Raw genomic sequence first — 20,643 nt, 5'->3', positions numbered from 1 at the left:
AAGAGTTTAAGACACACTAGGCTATCTCAAAATGAAGACTAGCAATGACTCATCTGGCTGATGGCATTATTGCTGATTATGAGAACCACTGAATCTTTCTTGGACAATATGAATGTCTTAAAAAAAAATAAGGATGGTTGTTTTATAAAAATAATGTATGTCTGTCATGTTAAAAATTCAAGGCATATAAAAGAATACAAAGAAGAACGTAACAAGTCATCCCCAATACTGGAAACAACATGCTAACATCTCCTGAGTGTCATGAAAAGTACCTTTCTAAATGCACGTAAAGACAGAGGGATCAGGGGAGAGAGAGAGAGAAATCAATTTATGTAAGAGGAAGAAAATACCATACATATGTGCGATCTTTAAATAAAAATCTGTAAGATTAACTTTAGTTTAATCCAACATAAAAAGAAAAGGAACTAAAGGAATCACTTCTCTACAAGAGATTCATATGCTAAAATATAAACACAGGCATATATATAAATATACAGATAAAAATTTAAATACAGAAAGATTAAAAGTTTTAAGCAATAATTTTGAAAAAAAATTTCAGTTTTAGACAATTTCAGTTAATCCCTTGTCATGAGAGATGATGAGATGAGTAGCACTCAGCTTTTTCTCCTTTTTCCCCATTCCCTATTCTTTTACTTTTCACCAACTCAGGGTTCATAATATTTACATTTTTATTCAGGACCCTTAATAACTCACTAGGTTTAGGTTTAGTTCTACAATGAAACAATCTTTATATTTAAACAATTTTCTCTCTTTGTATGTGTGTTAATATCTGTTCTATGTGCATAAGCATATAGACAAATATAAAGAATATGACATAATGCAAACAGTACATATTATTTCATAACCTGTTTTTCTCTTTCATAACCTGTTTTTTTAATTTGTATACTATGAACATCTTTCCATACTGCTTATTCTTCTACAATATTATTTTTAAGGGTAAAAGGTATTTCCTCAGTATTTACCATAATTAAACAAATCCTTTTATTTCCTATCAGCCCTTTCCTGTTTTTTTCCTATTATAAAGTTGAGAGAAATACACTTGAAGATAGTTTTCATTCTCATCAATAATTATTATTGAATAAATGCCAAAAGAAAGAATAAGTCAAATGTTAACAAGTTTAGTTTTTAACATAGGTTGTTATATCAAGGTAGTTCTATAACTTAAGACAAAGTAAATCAGTGACCAGTTTGTATGATTTAATGAAAGTGAAAGTTGCTCAGTTGTGTCTGACTCTTTGCCACCCCATGGACTATACAGTTCATGGAATTCTCCAGGCCAGAATACTGGAGTGGGAAGCCTTTCCCTTCTCCAGGGGATCTTGCAATCCAAGGATCAAACCCAGGTCTCTTGCATTATAGGTGGATTCTTTACCAGCTGAGCCACCAAGGAAGCCCTTGTATGATTAACCAATGATAATTTTGTCAGTCATTATAAATTCTATTTCCTTGACTACTATTATTTCATATATTTCTTTGTCAACTATAATTCTGGTGTTCTGAACTACCTGCTTGTATCTTTTGTCCATTCTCTGATTTCTGTGTTTTTTTTTCTTCACATGTTAGAGAACTTTAATTAGATTGTGTTGTCATATATGTTGTATTTCTCCCTTCTATACTTTATTCTGTATAGTTTCAGCTAATGATCTAAAATATTAAAAAGATCAATGTCAGATATGAGTTTTGGTACTATAATTTATCATTCATATTTGAAACAGCCATTAATGGTACTCTGGACTCTTTTTTAAAATTATGAAAATAAGACAGCTTGATTGTAAATAAGACATTTTTCCTTGGGCCTGGGGAAATTCTTCTCAATGCTTTGGATGTGTGGTGTGTATGTGCATTCATGCAAAACTAAGGCATTCATCTGTTACTTACTAAAATTTATAAATTCAGACTACCAAAACTACAGACATACATTTAAATCCATCAAAATCTTATTTAATGTTAGCATGTGACCTTAAAAAAAAAAATGTTCATACTACACAAGTCTGAGAGAGAGCTACAATGCCCTATTAAATTCAAATAGTGGAAAGACTGTAGCAGAGAAAAGCATTAATCCCATCAATAATATATGAATTAGACTATGTTCATTCAGTGCCTAAAGTTCATGTCTTCCTAAGTCTTTCTCCTTTATTTCACACTAAATGAAAGGCAAATAACCCACCTGATCTAATAACAAGGGTTCTCCTGGGAAGTGTGTTATTTTGAAATCTTATATATTTTGAAAAACATGTTAACAACCTTTGAATTTTTCTAAGTCCCTTCTTCAAACTACTAACGAGAGAATACTGTCACTGCAAAACAACCTACTTAGTGTAAGTACTTTAAAAATGACTAGCAGAAGGACTTCCAAGGAGAAAGTCTGAGACAAATTAAAGCCTGTATATCTGAAGGCACATGAGCACTTTCTTCTCAGCTAAATGACTTCGTAACCTTGAAAACAATGCTGAAAAATAAGGAGGGCCAGGCTTAAAAAAAAAATCCGAACCTTTAGAAGGGAGTGTAACTTAAAATGAACAAAGCACATAATTTCTTACTCAAAAAAAAAAAAGAGCAAAACTTCTAATTCAAGCTAAGAGAAATAGCCAAATACACAAAAGGAAACCTAGCTACTACCAAAAGTGTACACTAAAACTAGGTTATTTTCTAAAGCTATATTAGCATAACGCATTTCAAAAGTCCTTAGGGTGTTTTCAAAGATTGTGGAGTCAAGATTATTTCTATATTGATGACTAAGGTGGCTAGAAAGATAAAAGTAGGATATAATCTCTGTACATAAATTTAGAATACTGATTTTTTTCTGAGAGTGAAACTAAAAACTAAAACATTCTTAAGAACAGTTCATTATTAATACTTCATTCAGGGGATAAAACAATTATGATAAACATACAACAAACATTCAAGTTTATATGAGTTTTAGGAAATTACTATCTCAGGGCTAAAATACAACCTAGTATTTATAGATAGTGGTCATAAGGTTCTAATCTATTACGAATAACTGGGATTGACGGATGTCAAGTATCATTCCTGATATAGTGTGAGTTTTGAGGAAAAAAGTACTATGAATTGGACTGAGGCAGCCTCAATATTTTTCTTCTTTTTTTGGAAGGGACATATTTCTGATTCATTTCTGAATCTAAAATGTCTAAGCTTTTTTTCCTTTGGTGGGTTCAATAATTTGTCCACAAAAACTGAACAACTCTTTCTCAAATCTAGCACATCAAAGATCCATGTAACTGAGTAAATTTTCATCACTGAAATGCTCCCCAAGAAATCAAGTTCTTAAAATGGTAAGAGGTCTATAATGAACACTAAGACTAAGAAAAAAAACTGTTTTTATCTATGATAGAAATTATATTTGGGCAAGGAATATATGAATTTCTGCCCCAATGATAAACCTGAAATTCTGAAATACAAATATTTCTCTATAAAATGTAGTACAAAAGGAATGATAAAATCACAGTAAAAGAAGGATAATGATTTTACTAGAAAACAACAAATTTTCCTACCTGTGTCTGAATCTCGTTCTTCATTTCTTGATGGGCTGATGGTAAAAGGAAGTTTACGTTTCATGGACGATTTCTCTTTCATCTCCTTGCCCACATCATTTCGATCAATTTTTGGAGTTTTGCTATAGGATGCAATCTTGTCTTTACTCTGTTAAAAAATTAAACATGAATAAAGTTATAATGATACTAGCTAAGCAGTACAATATTAAAAAATTCCTTATGAAGGAAACTTTCATACACAAAAGTTGAAAGGGTATTACAAACTACCATCATATTCAATGTCCTCAAGGCCCACTTTCAACAACAACATGTTTTCTAATTTGTTTCATATTCCCTTTCATTTAGTAATATAATATAAAATAACAGTAAAACAAGATATCTTGAATATAATAGAACTCTATGTCTAAGATAGACATCATCCAATAAACAAATATATAAATCAGAAAAAGAATTATAGATTGAATTGAGCAGTAAAGATTACTGAAAAATAAAACTATCAAATTATTTCCCACGTGTAAAGGAAAATCCTTTTGAGCTGTCTTTTCACTTCTGCTAATGAAATGGAGCTTCACAGGCATGCCTTTTGCTTACAATGCTGTTTTAAACAGTCAATTTTATTATTATTCTGGCATATTGAGGCTAACAGGTCAGGAGACCACTGCCAGTTCAAAGACAGTTTGTCACTCACAGCTCCCAAGAAAAGAGGGCATGTCACACGTGCAACACAGTTTCTCCTGGGGAAGCACCTAGCCAGTTCGGGGAGGCAGAGGGAGGGAAAGAAAGGCACGTGGAAGCTTTAGTGTGGCTTCCACAGGAAAAAGCTAGGAGAGCAAGCAGGTTTAGGGTTGGCTAGTCCGCATAACTTGTGCAGGCTCTGGGGTATACATGTCACTTCTCTAGTTGTCTGGTACCTGATGGTTATTCTGCGTAACCGTCAGGGCAGGGGGACAGTGCCAGAGTATGAGAGTTGCTAGAGCTGGTGGTCAGGGATGAACCCTGGATTGCTGGTTTGCAAATGAAAGGTGTGGTCACAAACGAGCTATTTATTTTCTCTGGGAACTGAGTGGCCCTGGGAAGGACAGTCTGCCCAAGGTCAGTGAGGCCCCAGATGTCAAAGTATCAGAAGTAAACAGGAATGATTAACAAAAAGGTTAGCCAACAAAGTTCAAGAGATCTGCCTTAGGAATACAAACATTTTGTTATTAACAAAAGAATCTAAAAAACACATTAAGAAGTCCCTTCTACCTTGCATATCTGTTAAGATACTGTTCTATGACATAAACAAGTTAAAACAAACCAACGTGTTAAATATGTTACATGAAAAGTGTTCACAAGACTATATCAATCATGTTCTCCTATGCGATAATTTGGTGACTAGTGTGAATATTCATACAGGGCTTCTAAGATAGCCCAGCTGGTAAAGAATCCACCTGCAATGCAGGCAACCCCAGTTCAATTCCTGGGTCAGGAAGATCTCTCGGAGAAGGGACAGGTTACCCATTCCAGTATTCTTGGGCTTCCCTGGTAGCTCAGACAGTAAAGAATCCGCCCGCAATGCAGCAGACCTAGGTTCAATCCCTGGGTTGGGAAGATCCCCTGGAGAAGGGAGCGGGTACCCACTCCAGTATTGTTGCCGGGAGAGCCTGGCAGGCTATAGTCCATGGTGTCCCAAAGAATTGGACACAACTGAGCGACTTTCACTTTAAGTGTGAATATTCTTACCTGCTACCAACTTACTCTGTTCTCAAGTAAAACTGTCCTTAAAACTGTTACCCAAACAAAGTGTTTTTGTGAGAATCTTAACACTAAAAATTATTTTCAGATCTGGGGAAAGTAACTTTCAAAAGAAATAGTTACTTCTGATTGTCCTGAAATTTCTATATTATCAAATAGTATTTATATATTAATATAAATACTCTTGTCTATTCAGGAGAGGGTCACTGGCACATTCTTCTTTCATATGATGACATAATAAACTTAACAGATTTTTTCATTTTAAAATATTAAGTGCTTTTAATTTACACTTTTTCTTAAAATAACCTACAACAGCCATCACACACAGCATGAAAGTATTAACAGTTAGCCAAGAATGACTTTCTATCACTGCTGATACTAAACAAGGTGCTGGTAGTCTTCACCAACTCAAGAAGATAGAAAAAAGAAGAGGTATAAATTTACCTGGAGATAACTTAAAATATATATACATATATAAACCCTTGAAGGATATAAATCAAAATGTTAATGGCTATCTGTGGGTAATGGCATTGCAGGTGTGACGGGAGACAATCCACCACAGCTTTCTTGCATTTCTGTACATCTAGCAAACAGAAGCACTAAATAAATCCCTTTGTTCTATCTTTTCAAAGTTATCTGTATACAGAACAGCCTTGGAAGACAGAGACAGTGTTTTCCTCTGCAGCAAAGGGTAGATCAGATCTGTTTACTCTTCAATATATAACTTCTCTCCTTAGGGCTAAGGTCAGGTAGATTTACCTCCCATTAAAAAGATTTGGGGTTCCTCTCCCGTTACACAATCCACTGTATATGTAGTTGTCACTGGCCTTCACTACATGCCTTTGTGAGAAATAGGGCTCTGACAACAGACACAAACACTGATATATGGCTACTGCTATGGCTATGTGAAAAAAAACTTTTCTTTCTATCTGACCCAGGAAGTCTCATGTCTTCTGCTGGAGTCCATGAAACTAATTAGCCTGCAAATAGGGTAGAGTAAAACCTCAAGATTTTTCATCTCAAACAAAGCAATTTCTTTTTAATTTTTTTAATTTTTTTTTTAGCAATTTCTATTTTCATTATGCTTATATGTTTTTTAATTTTTCTACAGCGAACATGAATTACATTATTTGGATAAAAAAAGTTCTCAATTATCATGTGGAGAAGACAGGAGATAATGAAGACTGAACCTTCACTGATGATGAAAAGGACAGGACAGAGCTATTTAGGAAGGTAGATGATTAACATCCACTCGTTCACACTTCATGAATGTAACTCGATATTTAGACTATCAGAATATGTTTGATAAAAGATATTGTTTTGCAAATTATAAACACCAACTTATAGCTAGAAATGCTTCAGCGGAAAAACTTCTAAACTAAAACCAATGGGGAAAAAAAAAATCCCACAGATTGTCAGTAAAAGGATAAAATATTTGAAGAATTCCGAGCAGGTATTTTTGATGAACCCCTGACTACTGTGATACTTAATAAGGTAATAAAATCATTTCCTATAAAAAGCATACTGCTACAGAATTATTATTTCAAATATGGTCTATTTGAATGCATTTAAGAAATTAAGTTTTGGTTCAGGTTATTTTTAAATTTAGAAATCTCTTAACAGCAATATCTTGTGTTATATTAAGCTATAAATATGGTCTCTATTTACATAAGAGAACAACTACAGATTCATTTCTAAAAATTTTATGGAAGGAAAAGCTCAGCAGAAGCTAGAAATTGGCTTCAAGGCCAATAACTCACTAAGAAAAGACAATCCTAAGAATAGGCTTTGCAAATAAATAAGTGAAAAAAGATAATCATGTTGCCTTCTCTCATCCCCTCTAATTTTGTCATAAGAAACAGTAGTAACATATAGTCTATAAGCAAAAAATTGAGAATGGATATTATGGCCCTTCTTCTCTTAAGCTGTCAAATATTTGTTTAAAATAAAGAAAATTACTTCCTACAGCAGCTTTGGATGTCAAGCTGCTGGGAGGTCCCGAGCATGGCAGACTGAGCATCATGCACACTGCTTCAGAGGGGCTTCTGACCCTTACACAAACACACGTGTGCTCCTGAAAAAACACTGCATGATTAAACTGAGGCTGAGAACAGTTAAATATATCCCTTTGGGTAAACCAACTGTTAATAACTGAAGAATTTAATAGTTTGTATCTATTCTTCCCATTTATTTTATAAACCTAATGATTAGTAAGCATTCTTAACTTACCTAAGGAATGTTTTTAACAGAAATATATTAGTAAAAGTTTTTGCTTTTTTGCTTGCCTCTACAGTTTTAAGAAATCAACACTTTTATGAAGGCAATGTTCAGGACTACTGCGTATTTAGTGGCAATGATCAAAAGATAAAAACAAAGCACCTAGAAGATTAAAAGCTTCAACAATTTTGGCCTTATAAATTCAAATCCAAAAACTAACATCAAGTAGCCTCACATATAATTTAACAAACGCAACCTTCCCTATACTTAAGCATTTAGAAGTGAAAGCTCCAATTCTCTCCTCAGATCTAACACTGCATCCTGTCCCCACAACTCTGAGATTTCCTCTACCCAGGTCCACTGCCAAAACCCAACAACTTCGTCTTTTCCATTCACCGCTGTGGCACCTGGCCACTCTCCGCAGTGCAACCTCTGCTTCTCTCTTGTCCTCTCCTGATCCCTCCAAAAAAAGTGTGAATTCCTCAGGGTATACTCTCCTCCACTCCTGCCCCACTCTCTTTGGGTGACATCGTCATACCTATAGGTAACTTTTCCACAAATTCTCATACTTTTAACTTCCTTTAAGCTGTTCTCAACTCTAGCCTCGTTATGTCTACTGATACTTCTATTGGATGTTCCGATGGCCGACTTCATTCAACAAGTACAGACCAAACATGCTTCCTGAAACCACCTCTTGCTTTCCTGAGTGCCCTCTAACAGTCCAATCAACCTCAGCATGGACCCAGACCACTTTTCTACATACACAGGTAAATCTCAGTAATTCAGTGTCTTTCAGACCTGCCACTTCTCTCTATCCTCACAGTCACTGCCCACACTGCCTTCTCCTTGGATTTTTAAATACTACTACTGGTCTCTGCTATGGCCCTTCCCTTTGGCTCCCTGGCTACAGAATAAATTTCAAGATCTTTAGCAAGGAACACAAGGCCATAATGAACTGGTCCCTGTCTAAAGCTTATTTCCTATCCTCCATCCTTCATAGGCTACATCCTAACTTTGTGTGAACTACTTTAACAGATTCTTGTCTTTCTAAGATCTCCTGCTTATGACTACTATTTACTCTCATTTTCCTGCTGGTCACATATGTACTTATCCATGAGAATCCAGATTATGTATTTTTTCCACTGTGAGACTACCTGAACGTCCATAAACTGCTTTTCTCCTTTGTTCCATCACTGTACACGTGAACACTTTCACTAGTGTGCTTCCTACAACAGTACACAAGTTCACAAAGTGTGGTCCCTTAGATCATTTCAGGGGACCAGCAAGGTCAGAAATAAGCTCACAATAACACATAGGATGTCAGTGTATCTTTGTCTCCTATTCTCTAAAAAGTGTGCGTTTGACTCTTGAGACTATGTGACAAGAGATATCTGAACACATGGACTGCAGAAACAAATAATTTGAATATCTTTCTGTTAAGCCACACATTAAAGATATTTTGCAAAACTAATGACACGCTTCTCCCTGATACTGTCTTGGAATATATAGTTTCATAAAAATATATTCTTAATATGCAACAGCTTTTAGACCAATTATTAAACACATAAATTTTTTCTCAGTTTTCATTTCTGATTATGTAAATGTCAATAGACATACTCATTTATAAAAAAGCCCTTCAGCCTCCTCAGTTATGCTGAAAAATATTAAGGGGTCCTGAGAGCAAAACATTTCAGAAACAGAGACAAAGCAGTTACTTAAGAACCTTCATAAAGATTTAGACCAAACATTAACTACTTTTTGTTTCAAAGGTTCACAGGAAAGGCACACAACACAAACAAGCATCCCACATGAGGTTTGTTGGATAAAATAAGTAAATTAGTGAACTCATTCTCCTTGAGACTTGGCACATTAAATACATTTGAGAAAACTTCTGTCTATAGTAGAATGAAGATACTGGCAACTTATCTCTGCAAGAAACAACTATAATCCTAGACAAAATTGTCAAAAAAATAAAAATTTCAAGGCTCCAGAAACTGAACAAAAACAAACAAACTGAGAAGCACTTTCGGTAAGAACTGCTGAACTATGGATAAGCAGACTGCATTCTCGCCTGGGGCTGTTCTCATTCCCGGCTAATGCTTAGTTTGCAAGACAAGGTTCCAGGGTGGAGCTGGCAGTGAAAACCAGCATCTCTGCTGCCAGACAGTCGCTGTGACTTGACATAGAAAGCCAAAACCTCACCCCTCAGTCGCAATGTTGATAAAAACAGCCAACAGGGTAGGAAACAAATGGAAGCAGGGAACAAAAAACACAGTTCTATTAGTTAAGGCTGTGTGGTCCCACTGTTGGGTAGCAGCAGCAGATAGACAAGCCAGAAATTTAACAGAGCGATTGAAGAAATCAAGGAGCCAGGGGAGCACTAGATAAGACAGCCATTCACCCCTGGCTGACAGGGCAGCTGGGAAAGCATGTGGGGAAGATCAGAGAATGGCTAGCCTCTGCACACACCCCAGATGACACCAAGACCATGTGCGCATGTGGCGGAGATGTGTGAGGGTCCAAGCTCTCCACAACACCCTGAGTCGACAAGGAGCCTGCACGCATGAAGGAAGACCTGGGTGAGCCCAATGGAAAGTAAATGCTAAGGCAGGTCTGAAAATGCCTGAACACTGTGAAGGAGGCAACAGACAGAGCTGGACTCCATCTTAGGCCAGGCTGCGAACATTAGGCTACACGCATGGTCACCCTCCCAGTGGACTCTGAACTTTGTGCCGGGTGTCTATAGAAGTGGCATACCAATGGGAAACCAGACCCCCAGATAAAAGAGCCTCAGGACTTGTACTTGGACTTTCCCTTGCCTAAAAGAATATGCTAATTATCTCTGTAACAGAACAAAGTCACTAATTCCATTATGTTTATCGGGATATGACCACAGTCCTATTGATAAATGTCCACTGTTTATCTAGTCTTGTGACACAGGAACCATGGGTTAACTTTGATCGTATCTCTCTTTCACCTTGTCCAGACTAGTTTCAAGGAATTTGGGGAAGTGGGTTTGAGCAAGTACATTTAGGGTGTATAAGGTTTTCACAAAAACTAGTCGGGGTCCTTGGCTAAGAGGAGACTCTGCCTTGGGCCCGCCGGTGTAATAAACTGCACTCCACCATCTGCATTGTCCTTCTGAGTGAGTTTGTTTCCCAGAATGCATGGCTACAACAACTGAACATGCTCCCTAAAACACATGCAAATCTACCAGTGGAAGGTAGAAACCTTACTGGCTCAAGGTGTTTCAGCAAAGTGTCTGAATCAATGGTTGCTGACTAACCCATATAAGTATGGGGCAACCCCTAGAAAGCAAGACCAAACAACCCCCACCCCCAACAAGACCCCAGTGGTTGTGACAAAGTAACAAATATCCAAAACACCTGACACCTTACTAAAAGCAAACAAAAACTAGCAACAGTTGTAACTTTCAGGTGGAAAATAAAGAGAAACCAGAGTTGTTGTAATATATAACGCAAACTGTTTCGTTTTCAACAAAAATGAAGACACATGGGAAAGTGAGGAAAAAGTATTCAACAGAAACTTCTCTGAGTTGGTCAAGATACTAGCTTTGGCAAAGACTGTAAAGTAACCATCAGAAAGCAAGAAAACATTGTTCAAAGAATCAAAGTACCACAACTTATCAAATAGAGATCTGGAATAAAGGAAAATTACAAAGAAAGCCAAATGGAAATACTTGATTTGAAAAGCAGAGTGACTGAAATTATACTAGATATGTTCAACAACAGATGTGAGATGGCAAAAAAAATCAGTACCAAAAAAAAAATCACACCAATTCATGAAGTATTAATCTACAGATCCCAGAAACTCAATAAACTCTAGGTAGAATAATCAAAAAGGGATCCTAAACACATTACAGTCAAATTATTTAAAGGAAAAAAAAAAAGAACAGCAATGAAAAAAATTCATCACAATTAACAACTGACTTCTCATTAGAAACACTTGAAGCAAGAAAGTGGGATGACAATCTATTGATATTAATACTAAAATGAAAAAAAAGTCAAGTAAGAATTCTATACCCAATAAAATAAAGGCTATCAGTCATGAATGACCACAAACTGTAACTCCACTTAGGTGAAATATCCAGAATAGGAAAGTCTATAGAGACAGAATGTAGGCTTATTCACACTAGGGCTGTGGGATTTAGGGACAGAATGGGGAGTTACTGGTAATAGGTACATAGGGTTTCTTTTTCAGGTGAATATATACTAAAATTGATAAAGGTAATTGATAAAGGCACAACTGAATTCTACATTTTAAGTGAGTGAATTGTATGGTATGTGAATTGTATCTCAAAATACTCATTTTTTGAGAATGGCAGAATCAAGATAATCCGCGGTCAACGAAGACTGAGAGAAATCACAGTTGAGAATCTGTCTTACAGTAAAATCTAAGGAAAATTCCTTAGATGGAATGGAAATGGTAAGGAAATGACACCAGTGCCCTGAATTCATAGGAGGAAATTAAGAGTGCCAGAACTCGTCAATTTCTGGTAAAAACAAAGAACTGTATAAATATATATAGTTCTCTTTAATTCTCTTCTTTCTTTAAAAACAAAAAATGTATAAAATAATAATAACATTCTGTTGTTGGGCTAATAACAACTGTAGATATAATCTATATTACACAGATAACACAAACGAAGGGAAGGTAATACAGCTATACTGGAGCCAAGTTGCCTTATTTTACTGCATTTAACTCAATAATAACCTATAGTAATTAGCATGCACATTATAATACCTAGATCAACATTTAAAAATACAATTTAAGAAACATGGTCACAAAACATAGAAATTTAAATAGTGCACTGAAAAATACATATATATTTTAAAAAGGCAACGAGGGGAGAAGAAAAAGATCTGAAACATAAGAACAGAGAGCAAAATGACAATTATAAATCCAATCTTATCAATAATTAAATGTAAGCGGGCTAAACACTACAATCAAAAGCAGAGAATGCTAGTGCAATCAAGCAAAAAGAGGAAATAGAAGCATTCATAATGTAAAAGAAGTTAAATTATTTTTGTAAGCAGATGACAATCCCAAATGCAGAAAATCCTAAGGAATTCACAAACTTTTAGAATCAATATATGAGTTCAGTAAGGTCAAAGGATACAAGATCAGCATACAAAAAATATCTGTATTTCTATATACTAAACATTAAAAAAATAAAAAATGAAATTATCTACAGTGGCACCTGAAAGAATGAAATATTAATAATTTAACAATAAAATTACAAGATCTGTACACTGAAAACTACAAAGCATTAGTCAGGGAAACTGGAAATCTAAATAAATGGAGAGAGATTCTGTGGCGATAGATTGGAAGACATATTGTTAAAATGACAGTACTATTACAGTCTGTAACCTACAGTTTCAATAAAATACCTGTAAAAATTTCAGGGTTTTTTTTGTGGAAGCTGATAAACTAATCCCAAAATTCACATGGAAATGCAAAGGACTTAAATAGCCAAAAGAATTTTTTAAAAGAACAAAGTTGAAAACTTACATGTTTGATTTTGAAAGCAGATTTGAAGTTTTTTCGGGTTTGGGGTGGGAACAGGGACACACTGCAAATGGGCATAAGGATCTTTTAACAATGATGAAAATGGTCTAAATTGCATTATGATATAGTTGCACAATTTTATAAACTTACTAAAAATCACTGAATTGCACACAAAATGGGTAAATTTTATGGCATTTAATTATACCTCAAAAAAGCTGTTTAAAAGAAGACTTATACACAAACGTTCAGAGAATCTTTCTTCATTTTAGTCCAAAACTGAAAATATTTCAGATGTCCTTCAACCATAAAATGGCTGAGGGGAAGAAAGGAACTTAAAAGAAACAAACAAACAAAAAAAACTTCAAAGGTAACGTATAAAACTAACTAGATGAAGGAGAGACTAGGGACAGTGAGACCAATTACTAGGTAACTGCAGAAGTCTAAATAAAGGTTTAGAGGGCCTAAATTAAATAGGAATGAAGAAGGATAGTTGTAAAAGGGCAGAATCACTGGCAAGGACTAATAACGAACAATAAAAACAGTTAACATTTATTGAGTACTTCCTGTATAACAAGCATTGTATTAGATACAACACTTTAGTCATTTCACTGTCACAACAATTCTATAAAGTACCACTGTCCTCTATTACACTGAGGTTGGAAAAATTACATAAGATTTATCCAAAGTTACAAACATGGAAAACTGAATAGCTACTGTATTTGTGTGTTTTGCTACCAGGAGTCAGGGGGAAGAAATAACAAATGACTGTGAAGTCTTGGATTCCCCAACCCTTGATTATTTCTCAAGTTAACTGTGCGATCTTAGTAATTTTGTTATCTTAGGGAATGAAAAACAATCTCACCCCCAAATCCCCAAATCTGGCTTCCATACTGTTTTTTATTTTATGGACAATTATTAATATTAAAAATACTAAATCATGGCAATTCCCTGGCACCCTAATTCAGTGCTTAGGGCATCTAACTACTTCACTGTGGAGGGCCAGGTTCAACCCCTGGAAGGGGAACTAAGATCCGGCAAGCTTCTAGGTATGCCCAAAATTAAGTTAATAAAACTTACAATTAGAGAAGTTTTTTTAAAAAGTAAATAAAAGTACTAAATCAGGAGGTTTTTTTCACAATTTCCAAAAAGTCGACAAAATCTTTAGCATAGTCATATACCTTTCTTCCATATGGTTTTTCTACCATATTGCTGTCACTGTCAGAATTTTCACTCTGAACTGGTTTTGTGAACCCAGATTTGGGCATCTTATAGCTGTTCAGCTAGCTTCTTCTCTTGTCAGTCTTCTCATCCTGGATCTGTAAAGAATGGATATATAAGGGTTATTTGTATACATATGCAATGAAACCTACTTAAAGTTTATGCACCACAATTAGTGCAATTTGGTTACCTCTATGTCTCTATAAAGTCATTTCTTAGGTAGGTTATCTTAGCCTAAAGTAAGCTTTCATTTAACGATCTAAGCTTTTAATTAAAGATCTCCTATTCAAGTCCATTCAGCTTGCCACTGAAAAGAAGAAAACTACTATTATATCGCTTTTCATCTTCTCTAGACTAGTATCTAACCTTAGCTTTTGGGGTAACCAGCCATGTCGAAGTGGAAGTTAAGTGTCTGTCACCCCGCCCAGCATGGCTCTAGCAGCTGGAGCTCCTAACAGATTCTCTGGTAGTTCTGCATTAGTCTGGAAATTATTTCTAATTATTTCTAGATATAATGAGTAATTTTACAACATCTAATGCTATTTTAAATTAAATAAAGTCCTCACTACTTAAAATACCCAGAGTGGTTTCCTTTCATTCACTGAACTCCCAGACACCCCCAGGTATTTAGTCACTCTATAGTCTATACATTGATTTAATCCTTATCATACTGTAATTGTCACTTTACATATTGTTTTCTTTCCAACTTGTTCAGTCTTCTGTCTCCTGCTCTACAAACTGATTTAATAGATCAAAGAGCCTCTTGGAAGCCTTTGCTTGAGAGATCCAGAAAAAATTCCAAAACGTGGGTTTTACAATACAAAACGGGTAGCCATGAGGCTAGACCTGTGTTGCTGTTAGCCACATATGCTTGTTGAAAGTTAAATTAATTAAAAATTGCTCCCACACTACACAGTACCTCTGTATTGTTGGCCCTGTTATCTGTTCCATGAACACAGAAAGCTCTCCCGCACAGCCTTTGGCTACACTAAGGCTGCCGGCTAACAGGAGCAGGACTTGGGGCACAGCAACAAGTATAACGACTGACAACCTTACTTTTAACTACTTGATGCTGTAAATTTCCTATAAGGGGGTATCGATCTAAGTAAGATACATTCTAGGATCTATACAAATTATTAAAATCCAGACATTCTAAATAGAAAATTAGTAAAAATCTATATTCTTCAAATTGGTGCTTTAAAATTTGTGGTTTCAATAGAAACATAACCAAAGTATCCTTAACTGAAATGAGTTAATCGGTAAATTATCAAAACTAGTTTAAATTAACCTGAATATAGCCAAATTAGAGTATAATGCAACACATTAAACTTCCAGAGTTCAAACAGTTCAAAGCTTTCATTTTATAGAGCAGGAAACAAACTTGAAGAAATAAAGGGAAAATACTGACACTACACGGAAGAGGCAAAGTTTCCCTTGGGGTCATTTAACTGTTTCTACTGTTACTATATAAACAGAGTCATTTAAACATAGCACTGTCCTCAAAGCCAGCTCTATGCAAAGCTTACAGAGTTAAGAATTACAAGTCATATCTAAACAGAAAAATTCTGACTCAAAAGCAAAACTGAGCTGCATAGTATCAACACCCACTAACCCAGGTGAGACTATGAAGATAAAGCAGTATCTCTTCTGTAGATCAAGTGAAACAAGTCACTGGTGAATGAAGAAATGTCATGAATATTTTTCAAAATTAAAATTAAACATGGCAATAATATTGTAATAATAGACTGTTAGAAAAAGCTGTTATTATTCAATAACTGTATTTGGAAAATCTCAGCACCAAGAAAACTGACAACTGATTTTTAAAATATTACTTTAGTCAATCAAGTATTTGATATATAATTAGGTTCTGGGCCTAAAATATATACTGTAATCATTAGAACGATCGATGCACAAAGAGGTGATCAAAATCACATTGGGTAAATAAAACTTGACTGTTTAAGAATGTACAAATAACCCAACAGAAGGCAGAAACAGAAATACTGAGGAATGAAAAACAGAAGGAACACACAAAACAGTAATAAAATGACAGACCTAATCGAAACATAGCAATAATTATATAAAATGCAAATACTAAAAATACCAATTAAAAGACACAGATTGTCAGAGAAGAGGGAAACAATGATCAAACGATACACTACTAATAATTTCACTTCAAATATAATGGTATGAGTAGATTAAAAGTAAAAGAATGGAAAAAGATATGCCACTCAAGCATACTCAAAGGAAAGATGGAGTAACTAAATTAATATCAGACAAACAGATCTCAAAGCAAAGAGGGACATTACATATTACATACCTTACATATTACATACTGATAAAAGGACAGTTCACAGAACATATATCAAACTAGCAACAGAACTTCAAAGTACAGGAAATAAAAACCGGCAAAATTGACAGAATAACCAAATTGATAGTTATAGTTAGAGGCTCAACTACTCTCTAAGTAAGGCAAAATATCAACAAAGATATAAAAGGACTAAAAAAATGCCATCAATGTGAACTGACTGGATTTAATTGACATTTATAGAAAAATATTCAAGAAAAATTTCTGCAAGAAAATTAGATACCAAGGGAACATTTCATGCAAAGATGGGCACAATAAAGGACAGAAATGGTATGGACCTAACACAGAAGCATTAGATATTAAGAAGAGGTGGCAAGCATACACAGAAGAACTATACAAAAAAGATCTTCACGACCCAGATAATCACGATGGTGTGATCACCAACCTAGAGCCAGACATCCTTGAATGCAAAGTCAAGTGGGCCTTAGGAAGCATCACTACGAACAAACCTAGTGGAGGTGATGGAATTTCTGCTGAGCTATTTCAAACCCTAAAAGATGATGCTGTGAAAGTGCTGCACTCAATATGCCAGCAAATTTGGGTAACTCAGCAGTGGCCACAGGACTGGAAAAAGTCAGTTTTCATTCCAACGCCAAAGAAAGGCAATGCCAAAGAATGTTCAAACTAAACTCATGTACTGCACTCATTTCACATGCTAGCAAAGTAATGCTCAAAATTCTCCAAGCCAGGCTTCAAAAGTACGTGAACTGTGAACTTCCAGATGTTCAAGCTGGATTTAGAAAAGGCAGAGGAACCAGAGATCAAACTGCCAACATCCGCTGGATCATCGAAAAAGCAAGAGAGTTCCAGAAAAACATCTACTTCTGCTTTATTGACTACGCCAAAGCCTTTGACTGTGTGGATCACAACAAACAAAATTCTTAAAGAGATCGGAATACCAGACCACCTGACCTGCCTCCTGAGAAATCTGTATGCAGGTCAAGAAGCAACATTTAGAACTGGACAGGGAACAACAGACTGGTTCCAAATTGGGAAAGGAGTATGTCAAGGCTGTATATTGTCATTTTGTTTATTTAACTTATATGCAGAGTACATCATGAGAAATGCTGGACTGGATGAAGCACAAGCTGCAATCAAGATTGCCGGGAGAAATATACATAACCTCAGACATGCAGATGACACCACTCTTATGGCAGAAAGTGAAGAAGAACTAAAGAGCCTCTTGATGAAAGTGAAAGAGGAGAGTGAAAAAGCTGACTTAAAACTCAACATTCAGAAAACAAACATCATGGCATCCAGTCCCATCACGTCATGGCAAATAGATGGGGAGACAATGGAAACAATGATAGACTATTTTTTTTGGGCTCCAAAATCACTGCAGATGGTGACTGCAGCCATGAAATTAAAAGATGCTTGCTCCTTGGAAGAAAAGTTATGATCGACCTAGACAGCATATTAAAAAGTAGAGACATTACTTTGCCAACAAAGGTCCGTCTACTCAAAGCTATGGTTTTTCCATTAGTCATGTAGAGATGTGACAGTTGGACTATAAAGAAAGCTGAGCGCCGAAGAATTGATGCTTTTGAACTGTGTTGTTGGAGAAGACTCCAGAGAATCCCCTGGACTATAAGGAGATCCAACCAATCAATCCTAAAGGAAATCAGTCCTGAATATTCATTGGAAGGATTGGTGCTGAAGCTGAAACTCCAATACTGGCCACCTGATGCAAACAACTGACTCTTTGCAGAAGACCCTGATGCTGGGAAAGATTGAAGGCAGGAGGAGAAGAGGATGATAGAGGATGAGATGGTTGGATGGCATCACCAACTCAAAGGACATGAGTTTGAGTAAGCTCTGGGAGTTGGTGATGGACAGGGAAGCCTGGTGTGCTGCAGTCCATGGGGTCGCAAAGAGTAGGACACGACTGAGCAACTGAACTGAATTGAACTGATTTGAAATAAAAGAGAGAAAACCTATATAATCAAAATAATCAATGAAAGGGGGAGCATTACTACAGATACTAAAAATACCAATAGGTAAAGGACAATAGGGGAACATCACAAACTTTATACTAATAAATCCAAATTAAATGAAACAGACAAATTCCTTGGAAGGCACACACTACCAAAGCTCAATGAACAAGACAATCTCAACAGGTCAGTACTTTTTAAACAATTCAATTTCACATTTAGGAAAAAAAAAACTCCTAGCATCAATGGTGAACTCTACAAAACAAACTTCTACAAAAACTCTCCAGAAAAGGAAAGAGAATATATTTTACGAGGCCATCAACACTCTCTGATAGCAAAATCAGTCTTTTACAAGAAAATTCCAGAGCAATATACTTTATAATCATATAACAAAACTGTCAATCACATTTAGTAAACTTGTAAAAATCAGTAAATTAGTAAAAAAAAAAAAATCCAACTATATAAAAAAAGATAATACATCATGACTATGTGGGATTTACATGAGGAATTTGAGGTCAGCTTCATGTTTGGCAATCGATCTATGTAATTCACTGTATTAACAGACTAAGAGAAACAACCATTTCAACAGATGCAGAGAAAGCATCCATCCATCTATAACATCTAGCAGAAAACACAGGAGAATATTTTAGTGATCTTGGGTTAGCCAAGATTTCTTAAATAGACTATGAAAAGCAGAAATTTATTACAAAAGAAAATATATGGATTAAGTGGGACTTCGCAGAGGTAACTCTTGCTCTTTAAATGACACTGTTAAGCAAATGAAGAGCAAGACATACAGGGAGAAAATACTTGCAAACTATGTCTTTATAAAAGACTTATATCCAGAATATATAAGTAACTAACCAATCAAATAGCATAATCCAACCTTAAAAGAACAAAAGATTTAAACAGTCCATCAAAGAATATACAGAAAAAGATGTTCAACCTCATTAGTCATCAGGAACATAATAATGAAATACCACTATACATCCATGAGAATGGCTAATATTAAACAGTAAGGAAGACCAAATATTGGCAAAGATGTAGGGGAACCAGAACTCTTACATATACAGCCAAGGGTTAAACGGAAAGGCAAATTAGTACAGTGCTTTACAAGTGAAAATAGTTGGTGGTATCTTCCCAAGGCTAAGAAGAGTTATTCTTTACTTCCATCCCTTGTATGATAGTTTTGGTGACTATTACAACACTGCTTGTTGTTCAACCTCCTTGCCCTAAGACTACACAGAGACAGCAATACCTGTTAAGGGCCAGCTATCTGCAAGCTCTATGACAGACTTCCTTTGCTCTCTAACAGCAAAAAGGAAACAGTTAAAAAGTTTTGATTCTCCCTTTTCAAAGGTGTTTCTTTCTTTACAATAAATACATTCTTGCTTGTTATAGACCAAAGAGACTATGTATTCATCTGATAGTAACTTAATTCTGGGGATGACAATCCATAAATGTATGCTATTATATTCAAGAGTTTTTCTACTCTACTTAGTCACAGTAGCAAAATATATCTTCTTCTAAAAGTGACTCAGCATTCTCTTTTTTTTAAAATGATGTTCCTGTTTGTGATAACTCAAGGGATACTAAAAAAAATTATCTTTAATAGTATTGCTATCTGAATAACTTTGTTTCTAATAAACTACTCTAGTTGCTATTCAGAAGTACCAAGGTAGCAAATAAAGGTACATCAAAAACTCGAGTATAAACTAAACATCATTTGGATGAAGAAACTGTATATATGCCATTTATTCTTTTAGTTTAAGCACTTTAAGAACAAATGTTGTTTTTTTTAAACGGAGTCAAAATTATACCAAAAACTTATTAAATTTCTTACACAGTGGTGAGTAATGGATGGTGAATATTTCTGGTTGGTTAACATCATTGTCTTGAACCATCTATATATTCAGTGTCACCTTCCACTGTTCCCCCTTCCTACATGCACGCTATTCTCAAAAACACACTTAGAAATTTCACAGCTCTCTAAATGGTCACAGAATCTGCACTTAGTACCAGTTACATCATTTGATTACTAGTCAAAAAAATGAATCCATTGACAACTTAAATTTATCAAGCAAATAAACAATAGTGGCCCCAGAAGTCCTCGATG

At 35.3% G+C, this 20,643-nt stretch overlaps 1 protein-coding gene across 4 annotated transcripts in view; it reads right to left on the bottom strand.

The window, feature by feature from the left end:
• The window catches only part of ANKRD12 (ankyrin repeat domain 12), a 93,559-nt gene that overhangs the window by 48,677 nt on the left and 24,239 nt on the right, over positions 1 to 20,643 (bottom strand). For 3 of the 4 annotated variants that reach the window (XM_043889387.1, XM_043889388.1, XM_043889390.1), the window contains exons 2-3: positions 14,192 to 14,329; positions 3,534 to 3,681 (exon numbers count right to left, since the gene is read on the bottom strand). In XM_043889387.1, coding sequence (XP_043745322.1) covers positions 3,534 to 3,681; positions 14,192 to 14,278 — 235 coding nt within the window. In that variant the 5' untranslated portion in view covers positions 14,279 to 14,329. The remainder of the gene's footprint in view (positions 1 to 3,533; positions 3,682 to 14,191; positions 14,330 to 20,643) is intronic. The other variant, XM_043889389.1, reaches the window with a different exon arrangement.

The sequence above is a fragment of the Cervus elaphus genome, chromosome 27, assembly GCF_910594005.1.
Source record: "Cervus elaphus chromosome 27, mCerEla1.1, whole genome shotgun sequence".
NCBI classification, from domain to species: Eukaryota; Metazoa; Chordata; class Mammalia; order Artiodactyla; family Cervidae; genus Cervus; species Cervus elaphus.
This window is presented reverse-complemented; position numbering and strand designations above follow the sequence as displayed.